Source organism: Patagioenas fasciata, chromosome Z (assembly GCF_037038585.1).
Source record: "Patagioenas fasciata isolate bPatFas1 chromosome Z, bPatFas1.hap1, whole genome shotgun sequence".
Lineage (NCBI taxonomy): Eukaryota > Metazoa > Chordata > Aves > Columbiformes > Columbidae > Patagioenas > Patagioenas fasciata.
Genome location: NC_092560.1, coordinates 39,795,539 through 39,814,016, shown reverse-complemented (window position 1 = coordinate 39,814,016; position 18,478 = coordinate 39,795,539). Strand labels below are relative to the sequence as shown.

The 18,478-nt window shown below is 45.2% G+C and overlaps 1 protein-coding gene across 5 annotated transcripts in view; it reads right to left on the bottom strand.

The window, feature by feature from the left end:
* Positions 1 to 7,969: 7,969 nt before the first annotated feature.
* Positions 7,970 to 18,478, bottom strand: part of PSD3 (pleckstrin and Sec7 domain containing 3) — a 112,481-nt gene continuing 101,972 nt past the window's right edge. For 2 of the 5 annotated variants that reach the window (XM_065861722.2, XM_071802558.1), the window contains 3 exons: positions 17,361 to 17,501; positions 9,215 to 9,270; positions 7,970 to 8,482 (listed from right to left, as the gene is read on the bottom strand). In XM_065861722.2, the coding sequence (XP_065717794.1) occupies positions 8,419 to 8,482; positions 9,215 to 9,270; positions 17,361 to 17,501 (261 nt within the window). In that variant the 3' untranslated portion in view covers positions 7,970 to 8,418. Of the gene's footprint in view, positions 17,502 to 18,478 lie in introns of all 5 variants that reach the window. The other 3 variants (XR_011736635.1, XR_011736636.1, XM_065861724.2) reach the window with 2 other exon arrangements.

Sequence of the window (18,478 nt, the reverse complement as noted above, 5' to 3'; positions counted from 1 at the left end):
TGTTTATGTGTCTTTATCTGCCTTTTCTAACTGTTTTGTCTGCTACTCTTCTTGCTCTGCAGCCAGACAGTGCGTCCTGACCCTATAAGTGTTTAACGGTAAAAAGTCCAATAAACCTCTTAACTCTGTGTTTCAGCTTGGGAATAAACCTTTGGCTCAAAGACAGTCTGGAGGCATGGGAGGCTTACACACTGCTTACCATAGCGGTACTCTGAACTCAAGTGATGACAGTAGCACAAGTGACCACAAATACATTTGTCCAGTTCTACTGTTTGATCCGAAACTTGGGTTCTGCACTAAGCTAAAAGAGCAGGACATATTCTAGAGGTGTTAGTTATAACTGCAGAGATTCAGCCAGTTGCGAAGTTTCCTCAAATGGCAATTCAGAACTAAATAAAAGCTGAGAGCAAGAATGAAGGATAAGACCAACAAGGGATGATCTTCATAAAGCAGGTGAGGCTGTCGAAGTACGTGAAGCTGCTGAAATAGGAGTGTGACACAAAGTGATACACTGCCTTTCCTGGGGAAGCGGAACTCACCTTCCATATGTGCTCACAAATTCTTGGGTGACAAAGTTGGTTAGGCTTTTTGTGCTCCATTTTCCACTCAGAGGAGAACAACCCAGGGAGAGGATACAATACAATGTTGTCAGTTAGCACATCAATAAAAGCATGGAGGGGCACAGATAAGCAAGGGATAACATACCCCAGTGAGACACTGTTACAAGTCATACCAACAGGCAAAGGCATTTGTGTTCTCTCACACCTGTCACAGCCAAAAGGGGAACAGCAATAACCGTAGTACCATTTCACCATTCAAGGTGAGACAGTGCAAGGATTGCAGAAACTCGTCAGGCCTTAAGGCATGCCTGATGAGGAAATGTGAAATACAAATTGTGCTTCAACAGAAGGTGCCTGAAGGGGCAACCGAGGGCATGGTTTTTTTCCTACCTTCTCATTTTAGACGTCCTTTGGCAAAACCAGGCTTCCCAGGAGCAGAGTGACAAATCTGAAAATTCCATTACATGGGGGTGGATTTGGTTTTCTTCATTTCTTTAAAGCCATTTAGATGAGAGACGAATTAGAGCAAATTTACAAGGAAAGTTGTCAAGGTTTGATACTCCAAGAAATCTACAGTTAATTACCCTCAAAGCTCAGTTCTTAGCTGGTGAAAGCCAGCAGATCCCCTCTGCCTTTAGTACTTGAGTGATCTTTCCTTGACCTTGCCAGAGATGGGATCAGTTGCCTCCACTGTGGTTTCAGCATCAAGATTTTTTCCAAGTCAAACTCCTTAATGCTTGAATCAAGTGGATATTTAAACCTCTTGAATTCAACGAATCTGCCTTAGTGAGTCAGAGGGAAAAGACTGCTCCTTTGATTGATCACATCTGTGATCCAAAGCCAAGCACACACTGGAACAAGTTAAAATGTCCCCAGGGCTCATAAAATACTGTGTTGGGCTTTTTGTGTTTTGCATTAAATTCACACCAGTCTGTGAAAGCCAAGCAGTTTGCAAATCATAAGGATTAATATTTATTACTATTGAATGTACATGGCTGAAGCCCCTGCCCTGGAGAGTTTGCAATTTAAATATTACAGGCAGAACGGGTGTGCACACATGCAGCTCTGGCCTTAGTCTGCTCCTGGGGAAACTGAGGGTGAAATTTCCCTGGCTCTTGGACACCGACGCAGATTACAGCAGGGGTGTGCTGGAGATGGCACCTCAGCCTCCATGTAGCTACTACCTAGAGAACTGAACCCTGCCCTGTAATCATGAGAGGCTGAGCCCCAGGCTGCACAGTCGGCACATGCAAGGCCCTGCAGGATTTCTGCAGCTTCTAATGCTTGGCAAGGAGGCTCCATCAGTCAGACTGCACACTGAGCTGAACAGCAAGGCACATCTGATGAATCATAAGCGCAGCAAGAGCCCAGAGGGTTGTAAAATACCTCTAAGGACTTGTTTGTGCCTGTTCTCTTAGAAAGTTCAAGAGGAATTAGCTGAAGATGTGAATAAAATTGCTTGTGGGATTTAAAAAAGGGATTCAGCCTGCCTCAATCTGGAAGCTAGGCTTCATGGAGGCCACCCTGCCTCTGCATTGGGATGGTCACACAGGTGTTCAGTGGAGTGCAACTCACCCAGTTTAAAGCAAAGTTACCTCACTTGAGGTGTAGCTATCCAGTCCAAGCCCTTTGTGGTCGCACCAGCTCCCACATGGAAGTGGAGCAACCTAGAGTCACAGTGGTGCTCCACCATTACATTCCTGAAATATGTCTTCACCTAATGTGTGCTGTGGATCCAAAGGTTGGTCAACTCACCTTCTTGACTGTGTTTTGATGAGCCCTATGAGAAATGAAGAAACAATGAGGGACCAAATGAAAAGTAAGTAAACAGGCAAGTCAGTATAAACTAAGTGTGCCCACCATGGCAGGCAGACACATATCCTGGGAACGATGCAATGGTCCCCAGTCTTTACACACAAGGCAGTTGAAATACTATGGCTGAGAGATGTAAGCAGCAGATTGACTAGAAAGCCGATGTCTCAAACTCCTCAGCTCCAGTGCTGCCTGGCCAGCTGCCTGTGGTGTCAGCTGCAGGGAGCCCAGTGTCCCAGGCTGCAGAAGGGAAATGCAGCTCACTGAAGCAAAGTTGTGCTCCTCAGAGAAGACATAGCAGATGGAGCTCCCCAGGAGGCTGAAGCTGCACTAGGAACATGTGCTTTACTGGCTGGCCCTTCACAAAGAAATTCCCTTTATAAGCACCGTAGTCCAACATTTTTCATCTCTCCAGTACTTACACTGCACTCACAGGGTTACCTGCTCCTCAGCAGGTGAATGAGCCAGCAGGGGTTATGCGCTATAAGTAGCTGTCTCTGTGGCTTCATGGTTCTTTTCTCAGCTCCCAAAGTTCAGGCTCACCTCCAAAGGTTCAGGCCCCAAAACAGATCAAATGAGGTATGGTCAGAAGATTAGCCTGCAAGGAGTTTGGAGAGCAAAAAGAAAGCAGCAGCAAAGCAAGACAAAGCTCTCCAAGGTTTCACTGTACTGGGTCTCCATCATCTGCCTATATTTTGCCCACACGCAGTTTAATCAGTGTGTTGGGGAGCCTGGCTCCCTGCCCATGGGAACGCGAATTCTGACAGTTTGTCCAAAGTGCAGTCAGAAATTGCAGCTAAACAGACAGAGCACTTTTTTTTCTTTCTTTGCGGGGGGGGGGGGTGCATTTTTTCCCAAAAAAATGATTACAACCTCTAACTGCTGCCCACACCTCAGTTGCCTGAGAAACAAAGCGTGGGTATGGCTGCAGTAATCAGGACTCAGGTTTTACACCATGCTTGCTATCACTGGCTGGCTGCAAGGCCCCCACAGAACTGTCCCACCAGGATGTTTTAGCCCAGGCATGGAGAGTATTCCCACCCCAGGCACAGCCCACTGCAAGTTCCCGCCACAGTAGGCATCTCTTTGGAAGAATCCAAGGGTGCAGCAACTGGTGTCCTTATTACCCTGGTAATTATGCTGGTAATGGCTCTGGCTCCATCCACACCAGCCTCAGTACTCATACCTATGAGAAGCCCAGCACAGTTCAGTCCAGCATGGGATGGAATGGGATGGGAGGAAGCAGTGTGCACCAAGAGCTGGGTATCACACGCACTTCTGGTTTGACAGGAGCATTCTCCACACCCCCCCTCACAGCAGCATCCCCATCATCCTCTTGATCAAAACCACTTCTCAAATGACAGGGCATGTGTCTGTGCTGAAGACTGTACCCACAACAAGTGTCCAGAGACATCTCAGTGAACAAGTCCTGTTTTGCATTACCCTGAAAAGAGAAAGTGCTTTTTTATACTGGACACTTGGGCAGAGAGGAGTAGGTAGCTCAAGCTGACTAAAAATATTCACCTTCCCAAAGAGGTGACAGAGCACCTCTACTGCCCGCTTCTGAGCTCAGAGTCAAAAGGTGAGGTCGACTGGAAAGAAGATTTTTGGTTGGATGAAGACATTTTCCTGGGGAGGACGAAAACAACCACCACCCACCCTCACGTATTTTGAACAATCACTGTATAGTGGTGAGGGGAAAATGGGCTTCGGCTCATTGGTTGTGTATTTGTTTTTGTTTTTTCTTTTTTCTCTTCTGCCCTTTACAGCAAAGCCACTCCCCATCCGGCAGACAGTGCACAAACCCAGGGATGCTGCTGTCTTTCGAACTACAAAGAACAGGAAGGAATATGTATCTTGGCTAACTCTGAGCAGTTTTCCCTAAAGGCCGGCACACGGCATGCTGTCCTGACCCCGTGGGAGCCCTGACAGCATTCAAAGTGCATCTGCAAACAATGAGGGAATGAGAACTTTTCCTCAAAAGAGCACTTGGACAAAGGGAGATATTACACAACCTTCACAGATCACTGTTCCCTTCTTATTGATGGATTGCCCTTTCCAAGTGATAACTGAAACTGTGTGCTGTTCAGTTGCCTCCCATGCTTTTTCTTTACAGTCTTGTTCAGTTTTCTCCTTAACTCCACCTTTTGAACTGGCTGCTCACCCCTTGGGAAGAGTTTTCAGTTCCCGGTGCTATATTCTGCTTTCTTCTGCAGTCTTCTAACCATCTGCACAGTACATTTCACCTGCATTCCAAGACTGCACAGAGATAAAGGCCCACCAGTGCTGTTACATATGCAGACAAGCAGTTTTTGTTCTTCGAGAAAACACGATGCTTGTGTACTATAAAAGTCTGTCCCTGAGATTTTAATTCACAGACCTTGCCTTTCACATTATGTCCTTTTTACTGTTATTTTCTGCATTCTCAGGACTCATCCTTTTTCGCTTGCAGCTTGTGGTCACTGGGAGAGCTCCTGCATAATTCAAATATTTTCAAATATCCCTACAAACATTTTTGCAGTTGTCCAAGTCATTAAAATTGTGGCTGAAGCAAGTTAAGTCTAGGCAGGAACTATTCTGGAGCCTTCCTCCCCATGTAACTCTTCTTCCAGGAAGCAACTCCACCATTTAGATTGCAAGATCAAGATGTAACTGCCTTAGGAAAATACAGTGTTCAGTGATTAAGCAACATGTTATTAAGAAACTGGTCAATTTATTAAGTAATCAATATACTGATTATCAAATAAACACACCACTATTACTAATCTGCAATTATACTATTTTCCACCCTATTACACACAATTATAAAGCTATTAATCTAACACTCTTAAAAATCTGATGAATCACACACATCCACTATTCACTTACAAATCCACCATCTTTCCCTCCCTATATGACCTAACGCCAGGGTAGAAATCTATGCCTCTGCTGCCCATCCTCTCACACTGAGTTTTTCAGACACAGACCTGATGGGAAGCCCAAGAGGGAGTCCTGCCAGCTCGGTTTTGCAAGTCAGCATCACTGTCATCTGTAGGTACCTGCGCTCCTTTCAGAAGATTCATTGTGCTTTGTTCTTTACCTGATTTTCTACCTTATTCATCGTTTTTATTTCTGGAACAACCCTTTTACCATCTTTTCTCTGCCCAAGGTCCTCCCTAAGATATGACATGTCCCTCATTACATTTGCCTCACTGGCCCAATTCAGCAACATCTGTAGCAAAGTCTGGTGTTTCCAAAGTTGTTACTGGGGCAACCTCAGCCTTATACAGTATTACCGATACACCCTATCTGGGTACAGAAGGCAAAGACCTCTCCAAATATTTCTATTTCATAATAGCAACACATTACCTTACACGTTCTCTGAGGCAAATCAGTCTACTTAGCCCGGATTCCTCCACCTCATCCCAGTTACGCTCCTTGTCTTTGCATCTTGTTGTCAAGAGTAGACCAGCAAAACAAAGACTCACATCATCTATGTATCTGATCCATTCAAAAACTAGATGTGGAATGGGATCAGAAGAATTGCCTGAAAATTAAAACAACCATGACAGCAAATGCAGCATGGTGGCTAGCTGTTGTGCAGTAGTTCATGTTTTCTATGATAGCCTTTTTTTTTCTGGGAGAAATGGCTAGTGTAGTGGCTGGCATAATTTCTTTTGAGAAACATCAATTTGGTCACAAACACTGAAAGGAAGACCCGGAACATCCGATGGCCTGACAGATGAAAACCTGGGGCACCAGGATATTGTTCCCCTTCAAGCTCTGACTCAAAGGTTACTGGGTATTTTTGCCCTTTCACAGAATCACAGAACGTTAGGGATTGGAAGGCAACTGCAGCACATCACTGCTCTGCTGGGTAAGAACATCCCATTTCTAATCTAGAGATACCCATGACAACTTTAGACCAAGTTTTGCTTTACTTTTGGGCTAAGTCACTCTCTCATGCTACATTATTTAGAAATAGCCAAAAAGATATGTAGGTTCTGTGGACTGTGGAGGTTTCACCTGCATACACAAGCTAGCCCCTTCAGTCTCCCTCGATAATTATATTCTGTATTTTGAAACTCGAACTGAAAATGGACAATGAAAAGAATATAAATGCATCTGTCTTTCACTTTGCACCTGTTCTGTCATTTTGTTCTAGTTTAATGCATTGTGAGCAACGTGACTCGACTAATGATTCCAGGCAGAAAATAATCAGAAAATGCTTAGCGTTGACTTTGTCAGCTAGGAAGACAAAATAGGAAAATATGTAGTGAGCAGCACTGACGTTAACATTCAGTCAGGCTTAGAGGAGGCATTTAATACATCTTCGTAAAATACTCCCACTCATCCTCACCACCACTTTGTTTAGTCTTTTCATATAAGATATACTAATCCAGGAACACACACTGGAACCATAACCCTGAGTGCTTTGAAGTAACCAGGGTGGAAAAGCAATTAAAAAATCTGACATACCATGGCATAGTCTGAAAAAGAAAGAGCATGTAACTGTCTCAAATGCTGCAGGTCTTGCCATTCATCTAAAGGCAACATGCTGAGTCTCTGGGAGGAAAAAATGCAAAGAAATAATCATCTCAAGATGGTCAGACAATCAGAGATCTTGGTAAGAAAAAACATGTCTTCCTTACTATAGTCTTCAAATACAAGCTCCCAGCCCTGTTGTAAAGCTTCTCCGTGACCCACCTGGGACACATCCTCTTCATCTGCCCTGTTATACACATTCCACACAGTACCCTATCTTCCCATGTTGAGCCATGTCCAACCCAAGAACTGCAAGCACAAAGCTGTTCGCTTTCTGTGTGTTGTAGAGCCTGTTTCCTTTCACTTTCAACAGCCATTGTTTCTTATCCACTCCTGCTTCTGTCTTTCTGCACTCCCCTGTTTTCTTTAGTGTATAACTTTTCTGCCTCTCATGGGTCCTTGTTTCTTATCCACCAGGCCAACAGCAAGTCTCAACCTTGACAATACCCTCAAAATGAATTACCTCATAAAATTTTTCAGGTCAGCTTCCAATGAGTTCTGATCAGCTGTTTGCTTCAGCCTCCTTCTTCTAACCCATGTGCTGGTAAATCCATTTTTAATTCATTAACTCCCTTCTTGGTCTCTCTTCACAGCTAAGTAGCGGTAACTCTGCAGGGCACATACCTTGTCACAGCCCTGAGGGGAGGCCACCTCTTGCAGAGGTGCAAAAGGAAGGAGACATGCCCCAGCTGCTCTCACACAGAAGTAGTGCACATGCAGTAGCACTGGCTCCATCAGTTATCCCAGCCACACACCTCCACGTGCTCACTTTGGTAAAGAGTGTTTGCTGTATGTTTGTGTGGGGCTGCACTGGCCTCTGCCCTGGCAGGGGGTATTCAGGTCCACACTGTGTGTCTGCAAGGCAGACAGTACATGCACCCTCCAGATCGAGAAACCTTGAAACTGCTGACTGTCAGAAGGGCACACGGGGGAAAAGGCTGCACCAGCTAATTGGCCTGTATCTTCCCTGAGCAGGACAGCCAGAGGCTGCTCTACGAGCTGGTAAAGCCACCTTCATGTTCTGACTTGTAGGAAGCAATGGTAAGTGCTCCAGTAAAAAACATGCAACTGCAGAAGATGAAATAGATTCGGTTTATTTCTAAAGTTTGTACATATACATATATCATTATACATATGTGAGATCCTTCACGAGGGTTGCTTGATTTCAGTTACATAAAAATTCTTGGGAAGCTTGCAGGCTCTCTGTTGCCCGTAAGCAACATTTATTCCAACTTATAAAAACACAGAGGAACGGAGTTATAGTCAGGAACATGGACACGAGAGAGAAGTCTACTTTATATCTCACAGTTTCAATACATCAAAGGCAAATTATTTGTCTGTATACCATAGGCTTACTTTATCAGCAATGATAAAATAGAGGAAAATATTTATATACAGTCACCTCAAGTGAAAAATAAAGCAATGTAAACTTAAATTCCAAAATATTATTTCAAATGATATAATAATATCCCCAAAAGTCCCTCTTCCAAGAGGAAGAGGACTGATTAAGTGCCTTCATTTGTCAGGAAATGATCATTCTAGTACCAGTTATATGAGGCAGAATAAGGGAGGGCATCCTCTGGTACCTGTAGAAAAGAGTGACAAATTCTGCTTCAGGAAAGCATCTCTGTGTAAGCAAGTATACGTCTGAGTTCTTATGGACCTCAGCAGCACATGGAAACATCTCCCATGAACCAAGGTTCGACTTACATCTGCACAGCTCTGATTCTGACCACTGAAGAGTATGCTTCTCTGGCCATGCATGTTCCCAGGGACAAAACGGGGTGCCCTAGTGGCAGGAGAGCCTCAAACCTGAGACGACAAATGCCCCAAGAGTCAGAGTAGCAAGTTTCACACTGCTGGAAAAGACGTAGTGATTACCTCAATGCTGCTTCACAGCAGACAAAGAAGTTACCACAAAGTAGTGAGACTGGGACTGTCTCTAGTGTGTTGCACGAAAAACACTCCAGTGATTCAGTGATGAGAATAAACTGAGTTCAACATTATCAGAAATAAGGTTTCTATACTTGGCAAAGGGGATAGGAGGCCACCCAGAGGAAAGTTCTTGCAAGGACTGCTGTCAGGCCCTGTAAGGTTAGGTCTGCACACAAGAGATGCAAAAGGTATGTGTATACACACATGCAAAATGTTTTTCTGCTCTACTACTACCAAGAGTTACTCTTCCTGTGTGGGTACCACACAACAAAAACTGAAAATTCAGTCCCCTTTCTTGGCCTAAGGGAAAAAAACACTGCAACAACTCAGGTGGAGGGCCAATGACACTTCCTGACTGTGACTCCAAGTGTGATAGTGCTTACCCACATCTTTGCACTGCATCACCATGGGATGTAGGTAACCCAAGAGAGATCAGCACCTGAAAAAGGATTGCAGGATTACAGATCACCCAAGCAAGGTGATGGGGATGTCCCTCTTCACTTCTTCTTGAGCTGCAGTCCACTTGTGTCTCAGTCCTACAAGACACAATCACTCTGGCCACAATCCAGTGAAGTACAAAGGCATGGCCTCAATGAGGTTGCCCAAGTGCTTAAAGGTAACTCCATGATAAGACTTTTATGATTCCAGGTAAGAATCCCACCCTCAGGCTTTGCTCTCCCTTCCCAGGAATAATGCAGATAATGCTAACGTTGACCTGACTCAAGCACAATAGAAAAACCCATTGGGTTTCCTTAGGTATTTTTACTTAGACCAGCAACTTGTCAAAAGGTTCTTTAAACCTCCCAAGGGAAACGTCTGTGAGGCATTCCAGATGCCCAAGAGATACGTCAGCCCTGCTGCTCCTCTCTTCCCTGCTAAGAGCTAGACATTCTTCTGGAAATCTGCACAGTTACAGAAAGAAACCCTCACTACTGCCATACGACTGTACTGCAGGGGACATCACAGGCACCTGTCCTGCTTGGACACTTTTGGACATGATCTCCCCTTGCTGAATTTTCACAGAGGGAGGCTGACATTTTCAGAAGTGAAGCTGTGTATTAGATCCACAGAGTGTGATTTTTCAGAAGTCAGCATGGATGTTCCTAGTGTAGGCATCGTCTGACATCAACAGGGGGAGAGTTAGCCCAGTGTTAAGCTAGCAGAAAATCCTATTGAGTAATCCTTGCTTAAACTTCCAAATACATGCCTCTGCTTAAGACATGCAGGACAATAGGAAGCCCCTGGTGGACAACACATGGAGATCCAGGCAGTTCAGGGGATACCCTAAATCTGTAAAAGCTCTGATGACTGTTTAACCTAATTTGAGAACAACTAAAATAACAAGCACTCTAACAAAATTTGCAGCTGCTGATGTGCTTTAACCAAAATAAGCCTCAGAAAAGAACAGCAGGCTTTGGAGTGCTGACCATGGAAGTCATACTGTACCTATGAAGTACATACATACATCTATAGGCATCACTTTAACATGTTCGCCAAGTAATGTAAGCCTCAGATTGTTCCTCACACAAAGAATAGTGATTTAAAAGTTTTCAAACTGCCAAAAAAACTCTGTTCTTTTAGCAAAGTTATAATCCCAGCCTCCAGTTGTCATGAATATGCACAAACTAAAAATCCCCACACAATCCAGCCCTGTTCTCATCCTACAGTCATTCAGAATTTTACAGCACTGAGCATGAGCTTTTCATAAGTGTGTGATTTAAGACTTATATCACCAATAGAGTTTGTCCTGTGCCATGACACGGACTGGATGTCATTGATCTTCCTTCTCCCAGCAAGGGGCTCAGGGAAGTCAGAGGATTTTACATCAAACAAGTCTCCATGGCAACTTGACTAGCTGATCTGTGGTTGCACCAGGATATTCATTTGGCCCAAGGTGAAGCAGAAACCTTGCCTGCTTGGACAAAAAGTATCTTCTTGTGCTGGTCTCATCTAGGTGAGTTACACACAGGACCACTGCTATAGAGTGGCCACTAATTACAATGGATTATGTCAAAGAAGAATCATGCCCTTGCAGTTTGTAGTACTTTCAATCCTCGCATTGCTAAGTGATGTACTTTTTCTTGGTTCAAATATACCTCTGGCCTGTACCCCAGCTGATTCCTGGCACAGATTTAACAGCAGATGCCACCGGAGATGCCTCATTGTTTAAACATTTATAATTTTTACAGAGTAGTTCATTGTTCAAAGGGGAGGACAGAGAATGCTTTTGGCTGGCCTAAGTTTGCTCCTTCTGACCACCAGAGCAAAGTCAGGTAAATAGTGTGGCTTTTGGGAAAGCAGTTGCTTTGCTTTTGTTAAGGGAAGTGCTCTAATAAATAATCAAAATACAGCCTTGAGGCAGCTAACAAAATGGACAAGCCCTTCTCTTGGGCAGGGCTGAGCTTGTCTCCTTTCACTGTTCAACTGGATGTTGCCAGCTGGAGAGCAGATATTCCCAGATGGCACCTGGACACCTTTCCCTGGGATCTATTCTCCTTGCTCTTATTTGAACCAGGCTCCTGACAATGGGACTTTGGTGCTGCTGGAAGAGGGTGCTGCTGTCACAATGGAGAAAAGCAGCAGGTGATAGGGACAGTTCTTCAAGCAGCACAGTGCAGCTGGAAAAATAAGCCAACATTTCTAATTATCCCCAGCACTGAGGGCAATGCTTGAGCACACAATCCCCAGCAGGTGACCAGCCATGGAGAGTGGCACTGGCTTTCTTACTATCTTTGTACAATACTGTTCTCCTGTGCACTGGTGCTCAGCTTAGTTGATACCATTTCTCTGGAGGCTGACAAAGCCTCTTCTTGCTGGAGCAAATGTTCAGGTCCCACACAGTGAAGCTCCAGGTGAAGCAGCTCACTATACTACACATATGTTGCTGGGAGAGCTCTGGGAGGGAGGAGAGGCCAGGCATACTGCTTCGATGTGCACTAAAAATATCCTCTAAAAAGCACAAGCTGGAGACCAGTGCTTTCAAAGAAGTTTCTGAGACAGCTGCTTTGGTTTTCCACTCTAGGCACACTACGTATTGGATGCTGGGAACACACACTGGGGAGCTCTGGTCATGCTCTGGGGAGAAGTGTAGACTTCATAACTGCTCTCTCAGAGCAGATGTTACGTCCCAGAGCCTGGGGAGAGAGCAATACTGGGGAAAGTTTAAACAAGCAGCAAGCTGAGATTTCTTGAGATAAGGTGTGTATACTGCCTTTGCCTCTGCAAAAGCAGATGGTGTCTCTGACAACCTGGATAGCATATCTCTGTGCTTGAAGGACACTGGTTGAAAATGGTTTGTTTGTTTGTTTGTTTAACACAGCTTCCTAAAGGGCTGCAAAATGTATGGCCCGATTTGGAAAGTACCTAATTCCTTGCAAAACAGCATTTCAAAGTTTCCCCACAGCATGGGTTGCCTATGTGACTTATAGAAAGGAGATTAGGAATGTCACAAGTGTCTGGTCCGAGTGTGGGAAGGAGGGACCTTGCATCCCTGCAGCATAACACTAGATGATCACAGTAGTCTGAAATTCCATCTCACACCTCCCAGCTATAATTGTGGCTGGAAACACAGGCTATCAACAAGCAGAATGAAAAAGCTGTTCACAGGGTTATCCATTCAATGTAGCACTGCTTCAGAGCAAGTTTTCTCAATGCAAGATGGGACAGTCAAATTCTCTGGATTTCTCCAAGCATGGAAGGAAAAGAGACCTGTTACACAGAAGCAGCCAAGGCTGCTAAGATGACAGACAGGAGCAGCTTGACAGAAAAGGAACAGGAGCTGTCAGACTAACCGTGATAAGGCCAAAATTGATTTAGTGATGGAGAATGCAGACACAGTAAGTGGCACACCATCTGCACAGAAAAGCCTTCACCACTTTCAAGAAGAACATTGCCATACAATGTTTCCAGAAACCCAGTGATAACCCTGCCACCTTTGACTTTCTCCACTGACACATCCACGTCACTAAAGGGGCTGCTCTAATCAAGCAAGAACCTCATGCCCTCACAAGAGAAAAGCAAAAATATTGGCTGTTTCAAGCCAGAATAACAACGAGCCTTGTTATTGGAAGGCCCTGGAGATTTGGAAAGTCATGTAACAATTCTGGTCTCTAAAGATCTGCTAGTCCAAACTCCTGCTCAAAGAAGAGCTGCACTGAGCACCACTCTCCAGGGGAGCCCCCAGACATGGACAGACCAGGCCATGGGAGCAGGCAGGATCAGAGGGAAAGCACTTAAAGGATGAGCTGTTACAAGCCCATTTACAAGCGGCTGGCTACGGATGAAAAACTGTCTGAGTCGAGTTTGCAGCTGAACAGCATTCCTCACCAGCTCCATCACATTAATCACTCTGTTGGCTGACTTATCTCTCTACATCAATTAAAGACACAACATAAATACTGGATTTAAAAGCTGTAGTCATGTTCACTGGTCCATGCATGATCTATCTGCAAGATGCACACAAACACACAGCCGGCCCAGAGAGTCTCTTTTGCAGCCACTGCCAAACAAAAACCATCTCAACCAGACTCCTGCATCCTGCTGACTCATGAAGCAGAGTGTGGTTTTGGCTTTGGGAGAGTATCTCACCTCCTCTGGTTGCTGAGTGGGTAGAGGGGAAGGCAATTTTGTTCTTTTGCCTTGCCTCTCTGATGTCAGGTGCAGACCCAGTGAGGTCCTTTCCTGCCCCCTTCCTCAGCCAGAGAGGAGCTGGTCCAGCCCCTGCACAGTGAACAACTATCAACACCTCAAAGCAGGATGGGTCCCTACAGGACCTCTGTCTGCATCTTGAGAGAGAGGATGTGAGGACCCACTGGCCCCAATCTTCTCCCTTCCATGCATCACTCCTCTCAACAGGCGGGCAGAGGCTTTGCCTGAGCAACAGCTGCACATTGCAGCAGGGAGGATTAAAAGGAAGGATGAGACCTCCCTGCATCACTGATGCAAAGGCTGGCTTGTACACACACGCACACACACGCTTGTGGTGGTCTACCAGTAACTCCTGCCTGCACTGAGCACTCCCAGAAAACGGCAGGCTGCTACGCTGATACCGTGTTCAGGTGCATGGTGGGCCCCAGAGGAGGGCTGGAAACCAGCAGAGTATCCTTACATATTGCAACAGGGGCTCCTGAGTTGCTGAGGTCAAGCACTGATGTCTGCTAAAGGCAAACATTTCAGCAAAGAAACACAGGGTACCAGGTACCATGCAAAGCTATCTGGCTAGACTCTCAGTGGTGCCACCCAGGAAGATACACCACTGAGATCTCCTGAGAACACGCCTCCACCCTTTACAATAGCATCACAGGAAAAAAAAAAAAAAGCAAATTACAGTACTGCTTAGCAAACACCCTATTCTAAAGGAAGTCCAGGAGCCTTACTCATTCAACAACAGGACCATCTTTTTCTCTCAGCTTCTAAAATGTGCATGTTAACTTGGATGCCTGGGATACCTACAATTTGCAAAGCAACAGAACAAATGGCATTAATTAAAAATTGAGCAGAACCTGACAAAATCTCAGTAACCTAAGCTGCACGCCTCAGCAGTCTCACCAAAAGTGCTCCAAGCTCAACAAATGTTTAATGAGTAAAAAATGCAGTGAAAAACAGCATTTGCCAAGTCCAGAGGAAACTTTAAAAATATACCCTAATCCATTTAGAAATATACATGGAAATAGAAAACAAATAATGAAAAATGAAAAAAAATTCTCAGTGTTGCACTTGACTTTTTCAGTTTCCCTGTTGCTTCAAATCATCTCCTTTTCAATGACTTCGAGAAGGAATTATGCAGTTTCTGTGTCAAAGCTGGGAAATGCATTTTACAGGAATAATTTTTTTCTGAGCTCAGCAATTCAACTGCAGTCTACAGTAACCAGATTATTTTAAAAGCCGGGGAATAAAAAAAGTTAAATGTCACTTCTTTGCCCTTTTAAAGCACTGCACTCCATAATCACAAGAGGTTTGCTGGGCATGTTCCAGTCTGCCTTAAAAAACCTCATCTAGACAACCCAACCCCACCCTCGCAGCCAAGCAGGGCCCATTTACAAATCTGCACATTTTTTTTTGTTTCTGCTGCATGCTTCCTAATGTTTTATCAAAGACAAGCCAAGTTTTCTTCCCAGATGTGCATTTAGCATTCCCCAAAAGAATTTATGAGTCTCTCTCTTCTGCTTGTTTGTTTTAAACCACCAGAACATGATGAACAGCTGCAGGGATCTTTCGGCTTTGTTTCTCCTCCATGAGGTGTTGATTTATCACACTTGATTAACTCAAACAATCCCTCTCAGTGAGCACTATCACACACCTGCCTACATTGAGCCTCCTAACACAGCACACTGCACCACATCACTTTGGCTCCAGCAGCAGAAGGCATTTCTCTTCTTCAGGAAGAGGGCTGAACATTTGCTCCACTGTAGTAAGCGTGCACAGCTTCTAAAGCTCCAGTGTTTGGGAAGTGCTGACAGTGTTTATTCAGGACTCTGCAGTTTTCAGCAACATTGTCAGGGCTAGGGGCCAATCTCTGACATAGCACAGGGTGCCCACTCTCAGTGGCAGATGCCAGATGTGTGAGTATCACAACATCACACATGGAAAAAGTCCCATCTGGTGTTGCAGTTCAATATGCTAAATTAATTGACTTGGACCCTTCAGGAAGTCTGGCAGAGCACAAAGCTACTCAGGTGGTAATTTTTTTGATGTGTGGCCCTTCGACTACTTGGGCTGGAAACATCAGCACATTTCTAAACAGTCCTTGCATTGATCTTGAAGTTTCTTTATGCATTAAGAATTACATCCACCAGAAAGCCTGCCCTGTGCCAGGCACAACAAAAATAACAGCAGCAAATGATTTTCAACTGGCCATCAACATTACCTCCCAAAGTGCTCTGCGGAAAAGGCCAGTTTGGTTGTACTACTGCACACAGGTGAAGGGCAAGGCAAGGAGAGACCTGTCCAAGCTCACCTGGCAGGGCAGTATCAAACCTGAGATTAAAACCCAGGGTGTCAAGTTAACAGATGAGGCAGTGCTCTCTGCAGAGCCTCAATTCTGCCCAGGTGAGAGGGTCTGGGAAGCAGGAAAATGATTTCTACATCATGTCTCTACTCCCTGTGCCTAAAGACTGCTTACCACCCCGAGGGTCTGTGGCACAAACAGGGGGCTTTCAGGTAGAGAAAACGCTACCCACAATGGCTTCCCTGTCCTGCACTCTCCCTCTGAAAGCCTGGTAGGGCATGCAGGAGCTGCAAGGCAGGCTGGTTCCCTGTTGGGGAAGTGTAGTATCTGCAAAAGCTGAGGCTGCCTCGTGCTAGCCTCCAGGCATGGAGTAGCCAGCACTGCATATAAACCCTAGCCCACAGTGAGGACTTGTTTGTCCCCTTCTCTGATCTGCATCAGCCTCTTCCACCTATATGTGAGCTAAAGCAGGAAAATTGAGAGCTCTGGAGAATCCCTTTCTGAAGAGAAAAGGCAAAATGCTTTGTCACTATTAGAGAAATTGCAAACACCTATTTGCGCATACCAACAAGGAAACTCCTGGAAGGGGGAGCATCAGGGCACAATATAGCATAAGGCTCTATATAGCAGCTAAGTGAGAACATATAGTTAAAAACTACACAGAGGCCCTTTGTCTTTAAAATACAGTGCTAATGGCTGACATCTACAGTAGCCTCCTCTGCAAATTTAAAGCCCAGGCAGGCATTCCAGCTGGATAATCCCTAATCTCCCTGACTGCAGAGACAGCACAGGTTCGGATACTCCCCAATCTGCTACCTCAGGAGAAAACTCTTTGCTTCGAAGGAAACAAACAAATTATTCCAATGCTGTCATCCCAGCATTGCCAGAGGTTTCCAGGTTTCATGCCTTCACGCTCGTGGGTCCAGGGTAAATGCAATAACAATAAAGCAACAGTGACTATTTACTGTAGCACCCGCTGCTAAGTACCAGTGGCAACATGCTATGTATGCACTGTCAGGAAACCAGTGTTCCGAGCACCCTAGGCTCTAGCCAGCCTTCTGCAGCTGCCCGTTTGCACACAGCTTCTTTCACAGCTACCACTTGCATTCACAGCGCAGCAGCATTTGTCCAGTTACTTTTCCCACCCACCACGTAAATAAAGTGACAAGTGACTGGAGAGATGAAAGCCACATGCTGATGGGAGGAGATAAGTGGGGAAGAGAGAGAATATACATCACAGCACTCTAGCCCTCCCCCACCTCCTTTAGAAACAGAACAACACAAAAAGTTCCAATGCTTCAATTGCTAAATGATAAATTAACAAAGCAAAGCAGGAGCAAAGACATCTCCCACAATCTGCACAGAAACAGCAAAATATACAATAGAAAATGTCACTAACACCCCATTCAGGCAGATGCACTTATTTTTTGTGAATGACAGGTTATTAAATGAAACAATTCTGACCACCGGTACTTTGCTGCATGGCTGTTCCCCTAGTTGTCACATCCGCCCTAAGTGACCTTCTGCTTAATGCTGGGTGTCTCTGGCCTGTAGTCCTTCCTCTCCGAGACATTGCGTTTCACCTTGGCACTAACTGGAGACTCCTGATTCAATGAGGGACTTGAGTGGGATTTCTTCAGTCCTGGTGTGTCATTCTCTCCTCCGCTCAGCAGCTCCTTCACCCCTTCTTTCAGGAGGCCAACATAAATCTCATAGCGATTTTTCTGGGAAATGAAAAGAAAGGCCTGAATCAGTCTAGAAGAAATTCTGCAGCAGCACTTGAGAGACTCTCTGGGTAACTTAATGGTTTCTGCTGGCTTTGAAAGCTAGGAGCCTAATATGGATGCGAACAATGGTGCCTGATGTAGACATGAACAATGGTGGCTAATGTAAATTACACTGTACAAAAAGGATTTCAGGCAGGCTGAGCTCCGGGGTGCTGTGCAATTAGAGATATTCAGTTTTGCAGCACACAAATCCTGGGGCTCTGCTGAACGGCAGCTCCCAGCTAGTTGGAGAGGATAGAGATCTCCAAGCAAGAACACCAAGCGAGAGCTTTCTGCCGTTGGTCACACCGAGTCAGTCATATTCTGTGTTCAGACATACTGAGGTATTACGTGCCCCATGCTTGCATGGAGATAAAGTGCAGCAAACTAAGGAACAACAAAAAACCTGCTCTGGTTGGTGAGAAGCTCTTCTCTGTGACCCTCCACTCCCGCCAGCAGGTCCTGCTTTCCTTGCTTCATGCCACGAAGGGTAAACCAAAGCAGGGTTTTATTAAGCTCAGACTGTATCAGCTTGGCCACCACTGAGCCCATGAGAGGATGCTCTGCAAGGCCAGACCTTAAGAAAAAGGAACAGAGCTAGGACAGCAGCACAGCACATTCCCCTGACAGGGACACTCATGGTGCATGATGAAGGCTGCTCTCTGTCCAGACACTTGTACTTTTCAAGCGGAAAAAGTTCACTTTACTGCACCCGCTCATTCTGTTCCTTTCCTGGAGAGGAGCTTTCCTTCTCGAACAGGAAAACTTTGCCCTGTGTGCCACAGTAACATCTTCATGCACAGAACATGTTGGTAATGAAGAAAATAAGGATACATTCCCAGAAGATCCCTGCAGGACCTCAAAATGGAAGCTGGGGTAGGAAGGCATGAAAACAGAGCAAACCATCTCCCAGGATTTGTTTAATAACCTGCTCC